This window comes from Aulonocara sp. 'chitande type north' Nkhata Bay, linkage group LG3, assembly GCF_057382095.1.
Source record: "Aulonocara sp. 'chitande type north' Nkhata Bay isolate Kocher_YH1m ecotype deep benthic linkage group LG3, A_spYH_male_GT1.1, whole genome shotgun sequence".
In the NCBI taxonomy this organism is placed as follows: Eukaryota; Metazoa; Chordata; class Actinopteri; order Cichliformes; family Cichlidae; genus Aulonocara; species Aulonocara sp. 'chitande type north' Nkhata Bay.
In genome coordinates, this window is record NC_141346.1 from 35995213 (window position 1) to 36019088 (window position 23876).

Here is a 23876-nt window from a genome sequence, read left to right on the forward strand (position 1 = left end):
AATCTACACAAATATTTTCTTTATATTGTTTTTTTCTTTCTTCTCAGTTTAAGACATTTCAAATTTTCTCTGATTTCTGTCTCAACATGGTAACAGAGCTGCAGTATAATGAAGGGAATGAGACACAGAAGGAGAGCACAGCTGGGAGTAATAGACTATGTGCACATTAGCATATGCTACTTCCGGTGGGGAAACTCCTGTAGGGCGCTTCGTTTCCGGTGTTATATTCGCTCCTTGTTTACTGCCGCTTTTTCCAAAACAAGTCAACCAAATTGATGAATCGAGGTGAGATTTACATTTCTCGAGATGTCTTGGGCATTTACGGAATATGTATGTAGATGCTGTTCATAGACCTGTCGATATTTTTCCCCCGCGCCTCAGAGCAGAACAGAGAAAGGATTTAAATTCTATATTTCTCAGTATTTGTAAACAGCGGTCCCTCGTTAATCGCGGGTGTTATGTTCTAAAAATAACCAGCGATAGGTGAAATCAAGTAGCCAATTTTATTTTTTTGATGGTGGTAAACGTTTCGTCGACATTGTTGTGTTTGTTGGGGAAAAAGCAGTGTGACTGCACTTCAGAGTCACACTGCTAGCCATCGATGCAGCGATTGTGTACTGTGCAGCAGAGACGGCACGGAGGAGATCGTCTGCAGCGATCAGGACGCAGGACACAATGTGAAGTAAAAAAAAAAACGTGCAAACTTGCACTAACAAATCTGCTAAACAGCGAGTTGAAAGGTGAACCGCGTCATAGCGAAGGACCACTGTAATTTTGAAGGTAAGTCACAACATACCCTTCATAAATACTAATGTATAGAAACCCTTACCAGCAATCATTCATTTTTTGTGTGGCTTTTTTCACGGTTTGTTAACATGCTGTGTAGGTGTGTACTTGACTAGCTGATCTGACATAACAGGACATAACAGGGAAACATCTGGTTTGACTATTCTTCACCTGTAGTTTGAATGCTGAACATTTGCCTGTTTAAATCATGAGACCAGTCACTATACAGAGATGTGCTTCTGAATGTGGACGATGTGTCTTCTGCTGCAGTGATGCAGTTCCTCTTCTTTTGAGTGATGTAAACAACTGATTGATCTAAACTCTTTAAACGTCAAAATTGATCATTAGATTTTTTTATGACACACAGTGGTGAGTGTTCCCACCTTCTGCTCTTTATAACTTAACGCGATCTTTCAGTTTTTGTGTTCTGGACATGATTTTGGAGGATATCTTCACAGTAGCGATTGACCGCAAAGTAAAGCTACCAGAAATTTACAACCTCACATCCGGTCTCAAAGCAGGAAGTTATCATTTTCTCGTGCACAGGGTCTATTAGGCAGGACGAGACAAGGGAAACAAAACTAGAAACACTGACATGAGACGCAGACCTTCAAAATAAAACAGGAAACACACCGACTGAACTCTAGACATGTAAACTTAACAGAGACTGAGACAGAACATAGAGACCTGAAACGTGGGACAGAAAGGCACAGAGTAAACACAACATGAACACATAAAACAAAACCTAAGAACTAAAACCGTAACAGCCATAACTGATCCTGGGGTAATAATAATAATAATAATAACTACAATAATCAAAACAGCAAAGGACTCAGAACATAAAACATATTATAAAATACCAAAACACACGAGACTCAAAATGCTGAACCGTGACAACTGGAGCATCAGGGGCCAAATCACAAAACACGTTTATGAATGACTGAGCCACACATTTAATTTCTGACTGATTAACATATTATCATTAAAAATAAAAACAGTATTATCAAATATTATAACCCCATTATTGTTTATTATTTATTAACTTTACAACATTTTATATTATCATAAATAACTTGGCAGGTTGGGGCCATGAATCACTTTGTAACATAAGTTTTTGTCATAATATTATCCCCCTCTGATCTCCAAACTTTGGGGAATCCATGTTATTTTATTTCTTATGACATTTTTAAACTCACCAGTTTCCTGAATGGTGACTGCATCACTTTCTTTTGTGACTGAATTTGTCCCATTTATACCTCCTATGCAGCTGTAGATGCCGCCTTTAGAGGTCACCAGTTCTCTCTTTGATTCACCAGCTACTGCGATCTTCTGGTTAGAGTTTAAACGGGGTTCTCTGAACCACACATATTCAAAGTCAGCAGAGTACTTCACATCACAGGTCAGTGTCACACTGCCCCCTGCTGGTATAGTTAATCTGTCTGCTGTCAGAGTGGCCTTCACTCCAAGGTCTGTAATTTAGAAAAAGATCAAAAGAATAAAATTGTTGCTCTGAATGTTTGAAGCAAACTTAAATAATGTGAATCATCTTTTGCAGCCACACAATTCAACACACTGAACATCTACAGAGACTTTGGAGTGACGTGTTAAACAGCTTCTAATCAAAACACCAAATGAGGGATGAAGGAAACAAACTCTATGCTGAGCTCAGAGCAGCATTTGGTTACCATGTTCATGTTGGTTTTTCCTTTAATTTGTCATCTGTGTGGAGCTTTTGATAATAAGCATTTTTATAGCTCCAAGAGGTAATACAATACAATACAGTTTTATTTATATTGTACATTTAAAAACCCGAAGGCACACCAAAGTGCTTCACAGTAATATGGAGAATCAACATAAGTCAACAACAGGGTACAGATTGGGCACCAGCACAGACAGAATAGAGGCACTAACAGACCAGAGGAGTTAGATAAATACAAAATCCACTAAGAAGACAAAAACAGCAACAAAATTAATAATAAATAAAATAAATAAATAATAAATTTAATAAAATTTAATAAAAAATTTATAATCCAAAAATCAATCCAAAAAATCCCACTATATGAAACAACATACAATCCAACAACATAACTCAGTGAGATAATCTGCACTACACACACTGCTGATATTTTCAGATCAGATAAACATGAAAAGAAAATCTACATGTATGAAGCCACAGCTCTTCAGTAAATATACAGTTTGTATCGTGGGTGTGTGCTTGAGTGCTCACACACTTAACATGGTTATATTAACATTTTAACCAATAATCTCAATGAAATGTTTGGTTTATGATACAAAATATAACACAGAGGACGTCATTTAGAGCAACACAGGAGAAGCTAAATACTAGTTAAGATCAACACGTATGATATAAATGGAAGAAAAAACTATTTCTCACCTTCAGTGTTTCCATGTTTGACTGTACTGAGCACTAAAATAATGAATGAAGCATTATCAGACATTATACAACTGACAAAATCACAATAAATATATAAACTGAGGCTTTTTAAATCTTCACATGGCACAGTTATCATCAAATTTATGTGTTTCTATTAGCTGTGAAACAGGCTGGAAACATGAAAAAAAACTAGTCTGCTGTGTTGAAGCTGTCAGGTAAACAGGTTAAAGCAGTGATACACTGTAATTGTCACTAGTGAGAAACATTTTCCTTCATCACTGCCATTCAAACAGTAAAGGTGTGTATTGTACTCACAGATTGACCCCAGCAAACAGAACAAAGAGTGCCCCATCCTCACGTCCAGCCCTGCACGCTGATCTGCATCTAATCTCAAAGGTTTCGACTTTGCCTTGATAAAGAGAAGCTGCACTTAATGTAGATAAGACCAGAGTTTATATTCAGCTCCTCCGTCTATCGCCTCTCTGTGCTTCCTTCCTTTTACACCAACCTCAAACAGCTTTGACCACAGCAGTCGTGTGACGTGTTCACATTTCCTGTCCACTGCAAACATTTAAGTTTCTTTCCTGTTTAGTGTTCCTACCTTTCTCTGTGATATACAAAGGTGCTCTGTTGCTTAGTTACTGACACACTTTGCAGGTCATAGTTTTATCTTTGTTGTCGTGTCCTGCCTCCACCCTTCAGTATCACAACTACAGACTCACTGATCTGTCTGACTGAATGTGAACAAATTTATCTTTGTCTCCTCTGACAGAAGAATATCCGACCAACATTCATCAAGTTTCTTTTCATCCTCTTTAACAAAGTTTGTTGCTTGGCCTTTTCTGCTCACGTTAAAGAACCTGATGTCTACAGACACACATGCAGTGCACAGATTAACCAGCGGGGATCAGCAACTCATGCAGAGCCCTCAGCTGAGACATCCAACATGGCTGACATCAGTCAACGAGCCTTCAACGATTCCTCAAAGATATTTTTACCAGTTTTCTAAAAGATTTTTGAACATTTTGAAAGGAAACTCAAAGTTTAATGTGTTAAAAAAAACGTTAATGTTTTTATTTGAAGATAAACTGAGAAACAAATTGTACAAAAAATGCCAGATGCAGCTAAAAAAGATTTTTTCCACCTCATGTGAAAAATATTTATTTCTCAGAAGGTTCAAAAAAACACACCAGCTTTTAAAAAGTTTTCATTTTATTAATGATTCAGGCTTTAGAGGGTTAATATCTGAGCTTCTAATAAACAAATAAACAGAGGTCTGATATCAGGACTGTAATAAAATAATTATTAGATTTCTGCCTTTTTTCATTGATGTTGCCACAGTCTGTCACAGCTCCACAGCTCTTCCTTGTCAGTGGGATGTGTTAGTCATCTTCCTCACCTGCTCCAGTCAGCTCAGGTTGGCACATTTGTTCTCCATCCTCAAATAGCTGCACATAAAAGGACCGACTGTTCATCCACTCACTGAGTTACAGCACACTGAGGAAACTAGCCTGACTGCAGAGAATCACCCTTGTAGTTTATCCACTTAATCCAGTCTTCTTCTGTCTCTGATCTTCTCCAGTGTTCAACCTGCAAACCTTCAGTTGTGCAAACACACACCTGCCTGTTCACTCTCTACTCATCTGAGCTCTGTGTGATTACATTTAGAGAAAGTTGGCCCTGTTTTAGCATCTTGTTTTAGATTTTAGATTCTTATGGTTTTCTTTTTCAGATAATAATAAATATTAACTATTAACAGTAAATTAGCAATCAAGGCAATTTACACACCGAGGTGTTATTTATAGTAAAATGAAGATCAGTAAATATTTTCTCATGTTTTAAGGAGTGTGAAAGACAACAAACCAGAACGTGTAAAACTCTGAGCTCTGTATTCTGCCTGTTTAACGTCTCACAGTCTCCTCATCATCTGTCTGTGCTGTCAGAGCTAAAGCATGTGATCTGGAAGACAGCTCATATTTAGCTTCAATTGTTCTTCCTCATTTTAGTTCTGCAGGCTGATGGAAATAATGAAGTCACTGTAATGTTTAAGTGCAGAGATGGTGCAGATAAGCCTGCAGCTATGAGGTCACCAACAGTTACAGAAATATTCACACGTTAAAGAAAAAACTTTTCTTAAAGTGCAAAAAATGAACAAAAATATGAAGAAATTTCATTTTGTTTTCAGTTATTAGCTTTGAATAAATTAACTTTGGTGCAAATGATTGTTTGATTTACGGATTTATTACATTGATTAATGAAAAATGATGAAGAAGAGGCACTATTTTATAAAGATAACTGAATATTTGATGATCAGTACTGATATTCCAGTACAGGCACATCATGTAAACATGTGTCATGCACACAGAGGTCAAAGTGAAATTCATACTGTGCTCTTTGTCTGTGCTCCTTGTTAACTCTTTGCTGTGAGCTGATAACATAAAACTAAACATCAGCTACACTGAAGACTTGAGGCTGAAACCACAGGCTGCATTTCCTCTGTTCATGGTGACCCAACCAGAAACCATGAGGCCTGTCAGTGGATAAAAATAAGCCTGTGGCAGAAAAGATGGTGACCACCAACAGTCTTTCACACACATGTAAGCTGCTCAGAAGAGTAAAGACGTTATTCTTTGCAGTTTGATCTTGTGATATTGTTTGATATTGATTCTTGAATAAAACATAATCAATGCATTTCTTTGCAGATCTGAATTTATTTGAAATTTCTTTCAGTGTTTTAAAAGTTTTACATCCATCAGAAATATACAACATTTTCCACTTGCAAAAACTTCAAGAGATTTATTCAAAAACACAAACACAGGTCAAAAATAACCTGCACTGGTGCTCAACAGCTTTAAATGCTATCAAATCTTTAACTGAGGTTGTTGAGTTTGACTGTGCGCTGTGTATTCAGACACATGATGGCAGTGCTGAGAAGTAAAACAGAAAGACTGTAACAGCAGCACAATAATCACACACTCAGAGTAAATGCATAAAACAACAAGAACAAAAAACACTTTCAGCTGTGATTCAGTCATTCAATTTATTTCAAACACATAATAAACTGAATTATTGCTGATCAAATAAACAAAAATACACTAATATAATAATCAAAAACACAGGAGCACTGAGGCCTCGATCCTGTAGGATAATATTTTAACCGGTAATTTAAAGATTAATTTAAATTAATCTAATTTAAAGGCTTAAAGAAAGATAACTTAAAAACATTCAGTCTATACCTTGAATCTCTGCTAAAGGGCAGTATGCTCACTTATATGGTGACACGATCTCCTCAGCACACTCTGTTCACACTCCAAAACTTTGCAGCATCCCAAAAACACCACAGTCCACAGCCTCATACCAGAACAAAGGAGAGAAGAAGAAGAGCACCTGCTGCTACTTCCTTTTTTATACCCTCTGTTTGATCCCCTGGGTCCTAAAGCCGTTACACTAATCACAGTAATAATAATGAGCAATAACACTAATAACATTTCAAACACTTTAACGACCTGAATTATTGCTGATCAGATAAAATAAAAATACAGTAATAACAGTAAGTTATGAAGAGCTGTAAGAAGCTCACTTCTTTTTCATTAGTAGCTGAGAACCAGCATAAAGTTGTATTACTGCCACCTACACAGCTGTGATGGTAACAGCAGACTCCAAACACTGTTCGTCTTTCAGACTCAGAGTCTGTGCAGAATTTCTCTCACACCACCATTTATTAACCCTGCAATAAAACCTCTAAACTTTCTGCTTCTGCATCCTAATTCACAGATTTAATTAAATCAGGGAACACAGGACTGCGTGACATTTTATTAGAAACTAAAATGACATAAAGTCAACAAATTAGTTACAAATGGTAACAGGACAAAATGAAAAGTCACCAGTGTAGTTGTAGTTGCTCTCCCACTTTATAGGACAAAGACATGATTGATAGTGAAGAGGGAAACCCATCTACAGCACAGCTGAGCTATTAGAGTACGGTGACCACTTGTTGACTTGTAAAAGACTAAATGACATTTTTTATTTCACCATTCATTAACTGCACAGAGATGTTATTGTTTAAATATGTTTTCTTCATGTAAACAGTATTATAAAGGTTCTTCATGACTGGCACAAGTGTCCTCTTTTTTGGAAATCAAATTATGGTCACCCTGTATTAGAGGATATGATCAGCACTGTTTATCACCGTCATGCTGATTTTGCAGAAAAATGCCAACCAGGCTCAACCCAGCTGGTTAAGTTTACACCTGACTGACCTGTGCCTCCTCCTCACTGTGACTAAACAATCAGGCTCTGCAGGGTCAGACAGATGTTTTTTTTTGTTGTCTTGTTCTTGGTTGAACCTGTCTGGATTTTTAGCTCTGAGGTTTGTGTCGTATTAATGAATTATAATACTGCTACTTCTCTGAGTCGTGCTGACCGTGATTGATGCAGAGCTTTAATTCTCGGTGATGTTCTGTCTCCATGCAATCTGTCATATGAGATTTAGCCCATGTACAAGTTATCTTTTCATTTAACTATCAGCACATAGAGAGATGATCTGGTTAGTTTGTGGATAATTTCATACAGGAAACAAAAATCAAAAATAAACATAAAATGTTCAAATGTAAAAAGATTTTATTTCTACCTTCTAACTAAAAGATGCAAAAAATGATCAGAAACACAAAAATATACATGAAATACATTCAAATGTATTCACTGCCTATGATATAATTCTTATTTATATAATGTAAACAAACACAGTTAAAGTATTTGTTGGTGCCCATATCAGTATTTACACTGCAAACACTGACTGTAAATTGTGCTGTCAGATACTAAACATCACATATTTCTCACTGCTGTTGGAACATGTTAGATACAGTCAAGGTTTATTACAATTTTTTTTATAAAAGTAACCGAAGATAAAGAGCATGAATATTGACTATGAATACACCTCCATTTGGTTTATACTGAATTATATGATATTATGATGTAATATTGTAACTGCACATAAAGCTGAGCATGTCTGATATTTGGGCAGCAGAGCAGCAAGAGTGGCTTCATAAAAAGCTTCTTCTTGGCTTTGCTGCTACAGCTCTCCTCACTGACCTGTAAGACAAGCACAAAGAGACAAAGTGATTTCCAACATGTAAAGATATTATGAGCTGAAGACATTTAATAATGTGAAGAATAAATCAGCCTGCATGGCAGCAGAATTACTGAGAGAGCTTCCTGATGTGACTTCAGAATAAACTCCTGCATCAGCTGCAGGACTTGATTTTCCTGTGAATGAAGAGAAGATCATTGAAAACAATAATATCATTAACCAGGAGGAAACTGGATGTCTCCACTGATGCAAATGTGACAGGTGAGACCTGGAGACTCGGGACCGCCCCTGGTGGGCGGAGCTGGTCTTTGCTCCTTTCATAAGCGCAGGTGTGGGCAATTGGGTATTCCTCTGCAAACCTGAAACTGCGAGTGCTTGGTCCGAGTTGGGCAAGTTGGTGTTTCTTAACTATGAAAGTCTGATACGGGTCTTCCCCTAAACTTCTGTTAGAACGGTAGGTTACACAAAAATGTACCACTTGAGCTCTGGCTGTTGGCAGAGGTTTACAGTTATTTGCACCCTTGTAGGTGGGAAACATTGCTCCCGCGAGAACGGTATAGTGGACTTCATCGCCACTGACCCACATTTATTAGGGTGTGACACGAACTTGTGGACAGGTAACAAAACCCATTCAGTTGAGGAATATTCCTGTGTTTTACTGTCCAGCTAAGTGATCTCCTGCCTTTTATTTACAGAGTACCGAGCTGCTGCTTTGCCAGGTGGATCTCTGGCTGCGGGCAAAGGACCCGACACTTCAGTGTGTTTTAATTTGTTTTAAACTGGTGTAAGTCGACAGACTGACTGTTGCGGCTGTCGATGTTTTTGTGTTTTTTTTTGTTTAAATCTTCTCTGTATCAGTAGGCACCACAGATATGGATTCTTTTAGTATTTTAACCCTATTTTTATATATATATATATATATATATATATATATATATATATATATATATATATATATATATATATATATATATATATATATATATATATATATATATATATATATATATATATATATATATATATATATATATATATATATATGTGTATATGTCGCAGACGGTGAAGGCGCTGCAGGGAAAACAAATCCTTTTTTGTCTCCCCGCTTTTGCATGCACAGCGGTGGGCTCGAGTGAAGACGGCACCGAAGATTTGACTTTTTTTCTATAGTGTTTTACCCATTTGGGGTCATGTGTGAGTTGCCGTCCATTTTAACCTGTGTGCTATGTCGATTTGTTTTTAAACGGTTCCCCGCAGCGCTTGTCCTGTCTCACGGGCAATCGTACAGTTTTATCGTTTTTAATGAGGTAACGTTTTTAATTGTTTTTAGGTGCCGCTGTTACACTGTTTCTTTTATTTTGTATCAAAAATTAAACTCTTTTAAACTGACTGTCCGCCTACGGCTCTGTCCTATTTTAAATAGGTACCTACCACGGGTCACACAAAGATAAAAAAGAAGATTTTAAATAGCTGACAAAGTGTGAATACATAAATATTAAAATAAACAGATTTACATTGTAAGAGCAGATAAACATGTTAAACAATATGCAGTGGAGATGATGGCAGACTTTGCTCACCTTTGTTTTTCTTGGCTTTTTCTTTTTTGGGCTGTTTGACCTCAGCATACATCAGACTGTCCTCTAAAAGAGACGTCAGAGCTCAGCACACATTTGTTCAGCACAGATATGATGACAAGAACATTACAGAGTAAAAAACATGAGAGAAACTATTTAGTTTGGGGACATATAGATGGACAATACCATACTGTACAATAACAATATCATTCTGTATATGAAGCAGACAAACTTACTCTGAACGGCCCTCGATGTGTATAAGATTCAGCCTGCTGATGTGTAGTGGTCGTATGTAGTAGCTAAGCTTGGTCAGTGAATAACTAAACTCCATGTTGACCTATAATTACCTGCAATATAATGATGTGATGACACGTTCAAGTACAAACACTGAATGAGACTGTTGTGACTGTACCTGCAGCTCCCGTCTTCACCTCAGAGTAAACAGCACTCTGCTCTGCTTTATGATGCTTCTCTGTGAAGATGATCAGATTAATGAAAATAATTAAAACATTTTAAACACTTTAAAAACTTCCCAGGCTTTTTTCTACACCGTGTTTTGTGTACTCACTCTTCTTTCTAAGGTTTTGAAGTTTAATAAGAGAGTATGTGACGTCTCGCGGTTCATCTGCACCTGAAATGTAAAAATGTTTGTGAACACATCACATTCAATTTCATTAGTTGTGTTTAAGTCGAATCCAGGACTGTCAGATATTTTCAGAGCATGAACCCATCATGGTGTTACTGTTTGTGTTGGTCTGATATGAAACAATAACATTTGTGGATTCTTTCAGTCGAGTTAAAGATACAATCAGGTTGTAAAATCCTGTTTGTTTCTGATCTTTTGTGCATGTAGTCAGTTGGTTATTTGGATGTTTGTCCAACTGGATTTTGATAAATGTTCTTTGAGAACCTGCTGAGCACAAACTGAACCTAAGAAATGTTCCTGTTAATGGAGACTAAATGAAAAGTCAATATTAACAATGATAATAAAGATCGGTTTAAGTGCTGACCAGGATGAACAGAGTTGTGTTCATGAGTTTCATCCTGGTTGACTCCATGATTTGTGGAGGAGCCCGGACTGTGACTCTCAGACTGGATACACCTGAAACAGGAAATAAACACAATAAACTCAAAAGTAACTGATGTTTGTTTAAAATAATAATAAAAAGTATTTTACCAACCTGGTGAAGCAGGAACCTGTGAAAGAGACAAATGTTATTACACATCTTTGTGATGTGAATTGTTCGATCAGAATACATGTATATGTGTGAATAATTAAAGTGTGTGTAGTAAATTAACTCTGTAATACAGCATGAAAAGAAAAGAGGCTCTTACACTTGGACTGTCTGCAGCGATACAACAAGAGCAGGAGAATAATAATGAGAGAGACTCCACAAACCAGTCCAACCATCAACCACACAGGAGATGAAGAGCTGTCAGCTCCTGACACAGTTACAAGAAACAATAAGTATTCATTAATGAATGATATGTATTTATATATATATATATATAATTTTACAAAATTGAGCCAGGCGACTTTGAGACTTAAATCAGAAAATCGAATGTTGCCTCTCAGTCATCAAACTCATTTATAAAAATCCATCAAATGCTTTGATCCTGCTCACCTTTAACTGACATCCAGCTCTGTGCTGACTCTCTTCCTGAGTACTGACACTTGTAGAAACCTTCATCAGACTTTGACACTGCAGAGATCTTCAGCTCCCCTCGGGGATCATTTTCAATAAGTTTGTCATTGTGATAGAAAAACACATTGGAAAGTATTCTTTGTGTTCTCAAACTGCAGCTCAGACTAACAGAAGCTCCCTCAGTCACAGGATGAACAGGACTCACCAGGATAGGACCATTACCATCATCTGTGACACAATCACACACAATTGTTTCAGTCACATCAGCTGGTGCACACTTTTAGAAAAAGCTGACAAACAATAATAAGAACAGATTGTACAAATGCTTTTCATCATCAACATCTGATCTCGTGTATTTAAAAAAACGCTATTTCTCCAGATAAATTACACACATACAGCAAAGCTGGGAAAAATGTTCATGTGACGTTTAAATCATCCAAATCCAAGAAGTAAATGTATAATAACATACTCTGTACAGTGATGTTGACTGCACTGCTGAACTCTCCTGATCCAGACTCACACCAGTACACTGCAGTATCTGACTCTGATGTGTTGATGTCACATGTGGATCCAGTCATTCTCCTACAGTCAGAGAGTCGGCCGTCCTCAGAGAACTTCCTCACTCTCCACTCAGTGAAGTTTCCCTCACAGGTCAGTGAGACAGAGTCAGAGGTGAAGTGTTGCACTCTGTCAGGACTCACTGTGAGAGACGCTGCTGAATGAACATCTGGAAACAACATGCAGTGAAGAGACAAAGCTCACAGATGTTAGGATTCAAAATATCACAGTGAAAATATTCTTTTACTTTAATGTTTAAAGGTCAGTGCTAAAAGACGCAGTGTTCGTATAATTTTCACCTTCAATGCTAAACACCCCCCCCCCCCCCCCAAAAAAAAAAACCCCATCAATTTACACTTTTTTGCTGTTGCATTACTTGAAAAAAGATAGAATCAAACTGACCTGCAGACCAGACAAACTTTGGTTGACTGTGATCAGTGTGATACTCTGGGTCTCCTCTTCCAGCTCTGCACACATATCCTGCTGTGTGTGTCTGTCCATGAATGATGTAGGAGTCCTGTGCAGTCCCACTGCCATCAGGTAGCAGCTCATAACTGGAGGATTTCTCTGATAGATCAGGAACAGCTTTATACCAGTAGAAGCTCCATCCTGCAGACGGATGTTCAACCTCACAGTTCAGAGTTACTGAGGCTCCAGGACTCAGCCATGATGGAGACACAGTGAGGACAGGACGGGGTTCATCTGTTCAACAAAGATTTTCTCTCAATGTTTCGTCTCTTAACTCTGAATTCAATGTCACTAAAATGTTGACTCACAAATATTTATGATGAACTTTAAGAGTGAGACTATCTAAACATGTCAAATATCTCAACATGTACTAATAAAAACACATTTTTACAAACTGTTTCTATTTCCAGGTTAAATGAACTATGACTCTACTTACTGTCAGAAACTGTCAGTGTGACTGAATCACTCCACTCTGTTGTTTCATGCTGTGAACTTTTCATTCTGCCCTTACAGCGATAGTTTCCACTGTTGGATGATGAAGCAGATTTAATCCTGTATTCATTTTGATTTGGAGCTTTTATCCTGCTGTTTGTTTCCCACTCATAATCCCACTCAGTGTCTCCTCCATGGATCTCACATCTGACAGTGATCGTCTCTCCTCTGTATATCTCAGACCAGCTTGGATACAGAGTCACAACAGGTCTGATTGGGACTGTATGTATTCACAAAATGAGTAAATGAATGAAAAAATGGGTCAATTTCCATCAAATGTAGTGATTTTTGGTTAGTTAACTTTGAACTCACCAGTTTTCCCAATCCTGACTGACTGGCTGTCCTCTGTGTAGTAAACTGGGTTTCCTCTTCCTCCTCTGCACCTGTAGAGTCCTTCCTGTGAGACACTGATTTGTCCATTTGAGTGGAAAACTGCATGTTGTGTGGTCAGGGCTTCAGAGGATTTCTCATCTCTGTACCAGTAGTATTTCCATCCAGATGATGATGATGGGTTCACAGAGCAGGTCAGGGTCACACTGCCCCCTACTGGAACAGCTGTGTTATCAGCTCTCAGTTTGGCCTTTGGTTTATCTGCAGTTCAGTTTAGAAAAAGAACAAAAGTCAATGACTGAATCAAACCAGTTGAAATAACTTGGTGGAAATATGGAAATAATAAATATCACATAACTTTAATGGTGAAGCTGCAACAAACTGTACAACTATCACACAAATACAACACTAATCTTTCATATTTAATTTGCTGCATTTCTAAGTTAAAAACACACATGAGGAACAATCAGTGGATTTAATGTTTCTTAGTGGATGTGGTGGAGCAGCTGAGACAGATTCAGCATTTGTTCTGCATTTCATCTTTCATGTATTAGAGCTGCACAGCAGAGAAGTTACTCTCATATGTTTTGTTCTCTTCACTGTGAATAAAAAGCTGCTGTTCAGGTTTTTGTTGTTGGAATAAAAACTAAACATTTTACTGACCAACATGAAAGACAGTTATAAAGCTGTAAGAAAGAAGAAGTGCTTTTTTCCTTATTTAGATACTCTGGATGAAAGATCTTACATGATACAGTCAGTGTGATGATATCACTCCACTCTGAGAAGAAATAGTCCCTCCTGCCCCGGCAGCTGTATCCTCCACTGTCAGACTCAGTAGTTCTGATGATTCTGTATTCATTGGATGTTGGAGGTGTGTTTAACTTGGCTGCTCTCCATTCATACGTCCACTGAGCTCCTTCACCTCCCTGAATCTCACATCTGACAGTGACTGTCTCACCGCTGTATATCTGAGTCCAGGATGGCTGCAGGGTCACAGTGGGCTTACTGGGAACTGTTCACAGACAAATATCCAGTTAGAGACAAAAAGAAACATGAAGATAAAAAAAATAAGACTGAATAAATTCTTCTATTTGTCAGGAGTTGTCTCTCATTTCAGGTTTAATAAACTCATAGTTGTTGAATGAAATTGTTAGCACAGAACACAACATAACATCTCTCAGTTTGGCAGAAATAAAATAATTGAACCCACGAGTTTCTGTAACTGTGACGTCACTGCTGTCCTCTGTGTAGTAAACTGGATCTCCTCTCCCTCCTCTGCAGTGGTACAGACCTCCTTGTGAGACACTAATAACTCTGTTTGCTTCATTTCCTCTCATGAGCTGAGCTTTAGAAGAGACTGAATCACGTCTGAACCAGTCAAACTTCCAGCCAGCAGAGCCCTCCACAGAGCAGCTCAGTGTCACACTGCCCCCTGCTGGTATGACTGAACTTTGTGCTGTCAGTGTGGCTCTGGGTTTACTTGCTGTATAAGATACAGAAAAAGTTCATCTTTAAATTGTTGGTTGTCTAAGGAGGAAATTTCTTACAGCGCTGATTATGTGTTAAACATTGACCAATTTAGAAAACAATGTGTAATTTTTCTGCATGTGAGACTTCGACTGCCGAGAAAAGTTTTTTTTTTTTCAAATCAAAAATAGTTTGAATGCCTCATCTCTGTTTTCTGTTCATTACTGTTTTAATAGTTACAGTGCCGTGAACAACTTCTTTACTTTCTATCGGAGTGGGAGGAGAGTGTTTGAAAGAGAAGTATGTGTGTGTTTTTAAAGTCGTCTTACTACAAATATTATTAAAAAGTTATTTGAAAAAATCAAGTTCACACACAAAAGCTGACTGGAAGTTATTTTCTATCATTTAACATTTCATTTTAAATGTTGTACGCAGCTACTACAACAGCAAAATAAAATGTTAAGCTGACGTTCATCACTTTCATGTATTTGTACAATTTTTAAAATTATAACACATTATTTGTTTTAATTCTTTTATTTATGCAGAGATGGGTGAACTGTTAACTGTTAGTGATCTGAGCCCAGCAGTAAAACTGGGACATCTGAGCTTCTGTTGTTTACCTGTGTTTGTTTGTTTGTTTTGTTTTGTTTTTAAATAAAGTGAGTGAAAAACAGCTGAATCACAGACAGAAACTTATTTTTAAAGAATGAACATAAACACACTTTTCTCCACAAAGTCGTTATCTGTACATATGAGACTTTTTCAGGAAGAAGTTGGAATGAGTTTGACTTGCTTTCATAAAATCACTTTGAGGTTAACATGCAAATCAATGAGTTCAATAGAAATAAAATCAAAAACCTTTCTATCAAACCCACTCGTGTGTGTGTGCTTCAGATTAATTTTAATCTACGCCAGTATTTGATGAGATGATTGAATGACTTTTATTCTTTTTTTAAAGAAGTTTCATATTTGTTTTCATTTGTTGAGGGAGTTTGAAGAACTATATTTGTATCCTGTTTGTGCCATTCTTGTCCTCAGGTGATGGAGCAGCAGGTCAGCATTGGCGTCTCTATACCAGCTGAAGGTTCATGACACAAAGTGGTGACAAACTGTCTACAATGAGGCTACTATCAGCTGCAGCTCTTTGTCTGACTAACAATGTAACATGCTTTGTAGACCATTGAATTCATCCTGTGCTGACCATTATGACATTTGTCAAATGGAGATCACACAACAAACATGACTTACTTGATGCTGACAATGTGAAGGCTTCACTCCACTCTGTTGAAGAATATGAGTCATCTCTGCGTCGACTCTTACACATGTAGTCTCCACTGCTGGACTCAGAAACTCTGAATGTCACATCATTATTGTGTGTCCACTGTGTGGGTGTGCTGGGTCCTCTCCATTCATACCACCACTCAGTGGTTTCACCTCCTTCCTGCACCTCACATGTCAGAGTGATCGTCTCACCTCTGAATATCTGAGGCCAGTTGGGTTGTTGTTTTACAACAACTTTATTGGAAACTGTTCACACATATTAACAGTTGAGATACAAACAGAAACATGAAATCAACACAGAAAACTTCACATTGTATGTTTGATAATCATGAGTGAATGTATATTTCAAACTAAATTACTGAACTCACAGGTTATCTCAATGATGACATCATCACTTATATCAGTGTAGTAATCTGGGTTTCCTCTTGTTCCTCTGCAGCGGTAGATTCCTCCTTCAGATACTCTGATATCTCTGTTTTGTTGATCTCTGATTTTACCTTCATAGGTTGTTTGGATTCGTCTGAACCACTCATATTTCCATCCATCAGAGCTCTGCACAGAGCAGGTCAGTGTCACACTGCCCCCTACTGGTATGATTGTTGTTCCTGCTGTCAGTGTGGCCCTGGGTTTATCTGCTGTTATGAAAAAGAAGGAAAGAAAATATTTACCTGATCCAATATACAGGGAAAACACTGCTTATGTTTTCATAATATGTTTTCATTTCAAATTCCCACAAAATAAAATCAACAAATTTCTCTTCACTTTCATAAACTTCAGATGTTTGCATTTTTTCTGTCTCAGATCTGCAGTAATTCAGGTTGTAGATCTCTAAATAAACACAGTATAAATGTTTGTCCAATCTCAGGCCTGAATAAGTCACTGTAAACGACCACGGCAGACCCAGTGGCATTTTGATCATTTTTATTGTTCTGTGCACATCAACACCCCAACCACAGGACCCAGTACAATATTTAAGTCGTCGGGGTGTGATTGTGGATGTTGTGTGGTGCGTCCGCCTTCCCTGCACAGAACCGCAGGCCCCGCACAGTCACACTGAATGTAAACTAATGCAGTTCACTGTTGAAGGAAACACAATGATGGGTTCAGAGGGATCTGCCTAGTTTCAGGTTTAGACAACAGAAACATCATCACCTTAGATTTTATGAAGCTTTTGATGTTTCTTCTTTTCCCTACTTAAAATCAATTTAATCCAATTTTTTTTTTGTTATACATTAAATAAACACATGTCGTAATAATAAATTACAGGCTGTGAGCATAGTAGTACTTGTGAGCAAGTAACCAGTAATGTACAGTAGTTCTTGTTAAAGTTTCAAGTTTCAAGGACAACAATTATTAAATGTATTCAGAATTTTATAATTTTTTCAACAGGAATCATCACATTATTGGTCACTGAGGGCTTACCTAACACAGTTATAGAGACAGTGTTACTGTTCTTTGTAACACGTGGGTGCTTCCTGAGACCAGAGCACTGGTATTCACCACTTTGACTTGTTGTTGTAATTTGTGATCTGTGGTCTGTGTGTTCACTGTAGAGGATAAATGCTTGACCATCCATGTTTACTGTGTAATACCAGTCAGTGTCTTCTCCTTCATTCATGTCACATTTGAAGGTAACAAACTCTCCGATGAAAAAACTGGACCACCTGGGTTCAATAGTTAGCAGAGCAGCTAGAATCCAACACAAACACAAAGTTAACAATCTGAAACACTTTTGCACGACACAATCTGTGACAGTATGTTCATACACTGTTCATACATTGATTAGTTAATAAATATAAAACATAAGTCAACTGTGATTAAGATTTATTCAGTATTTTGCGATTAATCTTTACCAAATAAATTAAAAGACAGAAAAAAAGTGAAAACTGTTCAGTCACCTTGAGCGTGTCCAGTGCAGACGAGTGTACAGAGCACTACAATAAAGACAGAAACTTCAGACATGATCAAACTAAAGACACTCAAATATAAAATAAATCAAACACTTGCAGTTGTACCAGTGGCTGCTATGATTTGTATGCATCAAATTATCACTGATGGAGAAACAAACCTTTCTTAGATAAACTAAAGCAGCTCCACTCTGATCTGAGTCAGTGCACTCAAATCTAATCCAGTCTACAAACAACCACGTTGGTAACAAACATGAGAGTCCTCTGATCACATGACCTGAAATGGTACAAATGACTGATGCTCTGTTCTTCTTACTAAAACATGTTTATGGATCAGTATGAATCAAACAATAGAAGTCAGTGATGTACTCACAGAATAGGCCCAGCTCACAGAGCAAAGTGGCTCCCATCCTCACATCCAGCAGTGACACGTCTGAAAACTTCTACAACTTTCTGTAAAGAGAGAGAATGAAGCAGCAGCACAGCAGATACCAAAGAGCTGAGAAGGAAACAAAGAGGTTTTAAAACTTCTCTCTGCTTCCTTCCTTTTACACAGAAATAATAACTTAACAAGGTCTGACCATGTCTGCCAGATTTTTATGAAAAGGCCTTTAACACACAGACTAAACTGACCAATAACAGACAGACAGTAAGTTTCATTACACATATGTGAGCTGACTGAGGGTTAAAGAGGAAATGAGGAGAACACAAGTCCAAGACTTGTTTTAAGTGTGAAAAACATTTATTTTATTTAAATATTGTTAACATAAAATAATAATACTAATAATTCTCATAAAATATTTTCAGTGAGAACAGCTGCAGTAAAATCAGATGATAATAACTCATTTGGAAGGTTAAATATTTGGATACAGCACAGCCACAAACACAGCAGTTATATGAATGTTGTAAGTGGTGAAACAGGAAGAATGTAGTTTTAACATTTGTGCTTTAAACCATGTTTAGTTTAGTTTAGTTTAGTTTAGTTTAGTTTAGTTTAGTTTCCTGATCTATGTCTGTTTTTAGATTTAACACTGCAGCAAAGTTTTACAGAGAATAGTCACAAGAGAAAATAACCAGTGAGCAGCAGTTCACTGGGTGAAAATAACTCAATGTTAGAGGAGAATGGCCAGACCACTCATTGCAACCGAGATATGCAGAACAGTGTCTTTGAATGCACAACATGAAGTAAATGTCATATAGCAGCAGATGACCACACCAGCTGCCATGCCTGTCAGCTAAGAACAGGAAACTGAGGCTATAATTCAAAACCAAAACCTGACAACATGAGTTTGTAAAAACATTGTCTGATCTGATGAGTCTCAGTTTTTGCTGCAACATTCAGATGGTAGGGTCAGAATTTGGCATAACATCATGAAAGCATGGATCCATTGTATCAGAAATTAGGCTGACTGATACTAAGTGTCTTTTACAGAGAACAGATGCAAGAGTGTCTGATCATGTAAATCAAATTTATTTCACTTTCATCTGCAAATAAAGTTATGTCCATGTTTCCTTTTTTAGGCTGTGGGACTGTAACCTTTAAAGTTTAAATTGATCCAATTTAAAGTTTCAGAGCCTCAGAAATCAACAGCTGCACTGAGAGCGCACTCAACAATAAAACAATTAATGGGAATAAAAATGTTTGATTCATCGCTCTGTGCTCTACATCTTCAGGTTAATGAGTTTCTACTGCATTCATATCTTATGTTTGATATCATTTACAGATTTTTAACCACTATTTAACAATATCTCTGCAGCAGGTGGCACTATGTGTCCCTCCAAACTATCAAAGCGCAGCTGATTCACAGAAGCAGGATTCAGCTTCGAGAGCAGAGTCCTGCAAATGTGTCGACTGTGTAGACTTTTCATTGGGACAGAGAGGGGGAGGGACTTTCACCCACCCAACACATGCTTCGTGCATCCTCTAAGGTCCTGACTGCACGCTGTTTGAAGTTGATGATGTCAGCGTCTTAAACAGGAGCTTTGCTGACCTCTGACCTTTCCTACTAAAGTGTTGAACATTATGATCATTCAGCTGTTAGTGAGGGGAGGAGCTGCGTGCCTGTCTGTCTGCAGCAGTGCTGTCAAATTATGCCTCAGCTGGAGGAAGCCAAGACAAGACTACTGATATCAACATTGATATGTTGATATCAATGTTGAATGAGCAGAATGAGCAGAATGAGCATCTTCATTCTGTTTTAGTAATGATTACTAAGGAAGTGTCAATTTTGGACAACCCTACTCTACACACGTACAATGATAAAACTACTCTGATATGTTCAGTCTCTGAAGTTTCACTGCAGATATTTGCATTTCTAAAATGTAAACATCTGCAGTGATCTTTCCTCTTCTTAACATTAAAAAGTAAAAATAAAAAGTCTAATTATTTATTGAGTAAAGAGAAAAATAACAATGTCTCACCATCAGCATTAACGTAGAAAAGAGTACTGAGTAATGAAGTAAAGTTTAAACAGCATCAGGATCAAACTGAGAGAAAATCAAACAAAACAAACAAACTTAGAGCATTGTTTTAAAAGATTCTTATTCATATAACAGTTGCTGCTCAGCAAAATATTTCTGTGAATACAGAATTTTATTTGGCAACAATTTTATTTGAAACATGAAAAACTGTTTTAAAATGATAGTTATAAAAATAACTATTGTTTACAAAAAATATTTATAAAAGTTATTACACAAAATGTACTTACACAATAACCCCGTCATGCAGAGCAAAGAGTGCCCCATCCTCACATCCAGCCCTGCTGCACTCTGATCCTCAGCTGATCTCAAACACTTTGACTTTACATCAATAATAAAAAGAGAAGCTGCATTTAATACAGATAAGACCAGAGTGTTTCTTCTGACTGTGGCCTCTCTGTGCTTCCTTTCCTTTTATACAAACCTCAAACAGCTCCTGTAGCTTTGACCACAGCAGTTGTGTGACGTGTTCACATTTCCTGTCCACTGCAAACATGCAGGCTTGCTTCTTGTGTTTTATTCCTATCTTCTGTTGTTTCAGGTCAGGGGACATATTTATGTTTTATTCTCAGAGACTTTTATATGATTTGTGCAGTGTCGTGTCATGACTAGGGATGGGTATCGTTTAGGTTTTATCCGATACCAGTACCAAACCGGTACTTTTGAAACGGTGCCGGTGCTTAAACGGTGCTCAAACCGGTGCTTAAAGAATGGAAAAACACAAACTTTGTCCAAAAACCTCTCATGTTTAGCTAGTTTTTGTCACGATCTGGTACAGGGATTCAACGCAGAGCGGTAAGGTATCTCCAAGGTGTGGTTTATTTACAGTGCAGTGCAATATATGTACAGTGAACGGATCCAAAAACTCCGGGGGGAATCACAGGGTAACTCGCTCACGTCTTCTCCGCTCACACTCACACACTTTCCCGTAGCAGGGAGGTCGCAGGTCCGGGGGGGGGAGATCTGAAGCAGACGAGAAGGCAGGTCACCAACAAATCACAAGTCACGGACATGAAGCACAAGAGCTGTGAGAACACTAACGTTAGGGGTACAATCATCCAGCGACGAGAGGATCTGTGTTCCAGCCTCAAATAGTGTTCCCGGTGATGATGGGTGAGTGTTGTCAGGTGTGTGTGTGGGCCAAGGGCGGGAGCCCACAGTGAGCTCCGCCCAGGCAGAGAGGGAGAAAACAGCAACAGCAATTGTAGCCTTGTGGGGCCGACCGGGCAGGCACGGAGACCATGACAGTACCCCCCCCTCAACGGGAGCCTCCCGGTGACCCACCAGGCTTACCTGGACGCCTGCGGTGGAAGTCCCGGAGCATCATAAGGAACATCCAGGACAGCAGCTCGAGGCACCCAGGAGCGTTCCTCTATCCCGTAGCCCTCCCAGTCAACCAGGTACTGAAAACCCCGACCCCGGCGCCGGGAGTCCATGATGCGGGTGATATTGTAGACCAGCTGACCATCCACGAGCCGGGGGGGCGGCGGGGCCCTGGAGGGAGGGCACAACGGGCTGGAGAGCACCGGCTTGACCTGAGACACATGAAAGACATTGTGAATGCGCATGTTGCGCGGCAGCTTGAGGCGGACAGACACAGGGTTCACAATGGCCTCAACGGGAAAAGGGCCAATAAACTGAGGAGACAGCTTCTTCGACTCAGTCCGTAGCGGCACAAAATGGGTAGCCAGCCATACTTGTTGACCGATGGTGTACACGGGGGCCGGTGTCCGGCGACGGTCAGCGAGGGTCTTGTTCCGCTCCTTAGTACGGAGCAGGGCAGCCCGAGTCGTCCGCCAGGCACGACGGCACCCGCGGAGGTGAGCCTGTACAGAAGGAACGGAGTGCTCACCTTCGATGGCCAGGAGCAATGGTGGTTGATAGCCCAGGGACGCTTCGAAGGGAGACTTGCCCGTGGCGGAGGATGTGTGGCTGTTGTGGGCGTATTCGATCCATGGAAGCTGTTCACTCCAGGTCGATTGGTTGTGCGAAGTGACACAGCGGAGGGCAGCTTCCAGCTCCTGGTTGGCCCGCTCCGATTGCCCGTTACTCTGTGGATGGAAACCGGAAGACAGACTGACCTTGGCCCCCAGTGCGGAGCAGAACTCCCTCCAAACACGGGACGTGAATTGCGGCCCCCTATCCGAGACGATGTCCTCGGGGATCCCGTGAAGACGGAACACATGGGAGGTGAGGAGCCGGGCCGTCTCCAAGGCCGAGGGGAGCTTCGGGAGGGCGACGAAGTGTGCAGCTTTGGAGAAACGATCGATAATGGTAAGTATGGCGGTGTTACCAGCGGAGGGCGGCAGGCCCGTGACAAAGTCCAAAGAAACATGGGACCATGGTCGAGCTGGTGTAGGGAGAGGCTGCAGAAGACCCGGTGGAGGGCGGTTCGAAAGCTTATTCCGGGCGCAGGTCGAACAGGCGGCTACATACTCCTTGGCATCCCTAGTCATAGCAGGCCACCAGAAGTAACGTCGGAGGAACGAGCAGGTGCGGAGGACCCCAGGATGGCATGAAAAGCGGGCGGTGTGAGCCCACTGGAGAACCTGAGAGCGGACGGCTGAAGGAACGAAGAGGCGACCAGGTGGACCAGTGCCAGGATCCGGTTCGGTCTCCAGCGCCTCTTGGATGAGCCCCTCGATCTCCCAGGAGATGGCTCCAATTACGCAGGCGGCCGGGAGGACAGGCTCAGGGTCCGAGTCCTCCCCAATGATGGAGAATTGCCTGGACAGGGCGTCTGGCTTTACGTTCCGTGTTCCTGGCCTGTAGGTGATAGTGAAGTCAAAACAAGCGAAAAACAGTGCCCACCTGGCTTGCCGGGAATTGAGACGTCTAGCCGAGCGCAGGTACTCCAGATTCTTGTGATCCGTCCAGACGATGAATGGTTGCGCTGCTCCCTCCAACCAATGTCTCCACTCCTCCAGGGCCAGCTTGACGGCCAGAAGCTCCCGGTCCCCGATGTCATAGTTACACTCTGCTGGGGAGAGACGGCGAGAATAAAAGGCACACGGGTGCAGCTTACCGTCCATCTGTTGAGACAGAACTGCCCCAACCCCGGAGTCCGACGCGTCCACTTCCACAACGAACTGCCGTGTAAGGTCCGGTTGCCGGAGTATGGGAGCGGTGGTGAACCTGTCCTTGAGCAGGGCGAAGGCTCGCTGAGCGGCAGAATCCCACTGGAAGGGAACCTTGGGAGAGGTGAGTTTAGTGAGAGGGAGAGCGATTCTGCTGAAATCACGAATGAACCGTCTGTAAAAGTTGGCGAATCCCAAAAAACGTTGCACTTGGCGGCGATCAGGAGGAGTAGGCCATTCCACCACAGCTCGCACTTTCTCCGGATCTGTCCGCAAGTCCCCCTTCTCGATAATGTGGCCCAGAAAACTCACAGACGACACGTGGAAG

General features: G+C 39.8%; 2 protein-coding genes across 2 annotated transcripts in view; both read right to left on the reverse strand.

Moving 5' to 3' along the window:
- The window catches only part of LOC147335394 (basement membrane-specific heparan sulfate proteoglycan core protein-like), a 53506-nt gene extending 35103 nt beyond the window's left edge, over positions 1-18403 (reverse strand). The window contains exons 1-10 of the mRNA XM_086286061.1: positions 18367-18403; positions 17985-18020; positions 17509-17775; positions 16455-16721; positions 16054-16332; positions 14549-14821; positions 14086-14350; positions 13321-13604; positions 12963-13228; positions 7145-7151 (exon numbers count right to left, since the gene is read on the reverse strand). Coding sequence (XP_086142187.1) covers positions 7145-7151; positions 12963-13228; positions 13321-13604; positions 14086-14350; positions 14549-14821; positions 16054-16332; positions 16455-16721; positions 17509-17775; positions 17985-18020; positions 18367-18403 — 1981 coding nt within the window. The remainder of the gene's footprint in view (positions 1-7144; positions 7152-12962; positions 13229-13320; positions 13605-14085; positions 14351-14548; positions 14822-16053; positions 16333-16454; positions 16722-17508; positions 17776-17984; positions 18021-18366) is intronic.
- LOC147335397 (low affinity immunoglobulin gamma Fc region receptor III-like) lies at positions 9764-12230 on the reverse strand. Its single transcript, XM_086278663.1, has 8 exons — positions 11960-12230; positions 11471-11718; positions 11180-11300; positions 11026-11041; positions 10855-10946; positions 10413-10475; positions 10257-10316; positions 9764-9910 (listed from the first exon to the last, which is right to left on the reverse strand). Exons 1-8 carry the CDS (start codon positions 12228-12230, stop codon positions 9807-9809), a joined length of 975 nt encoding a protein of 324 aa, XP_086134789.1. The 3' UTR covers positions 9764-9806.
- Positions 18404-23876: the final 5473 nt, after the last annotated feature.

Excerpts from the sequence above, each read along its gene's own strand:
- LOC147335397 (XM_086278663.1), bottom strand. The coding sequence starts at position 12,230 with ATGTTGTTTCCAGATGTTCATTCAGCAGCGTCTCTCACAGTGAGTCCT. Across the intron at positions 11,719-11,959 it reads AGTCAACATCACTGTACAGA|ATGATGGTAATGGTCCTATC; the intron begins GTATGTTATTAT and ends ATTGTGTCACAG. Across the intron at positions 10,476-10,854 it reads ACACAACTCTGTTCATCCTG|GTGCAGATGAACCGCGAGAC; the intron begins GTCAGCACTTAA and ends TTTACATTTCAG.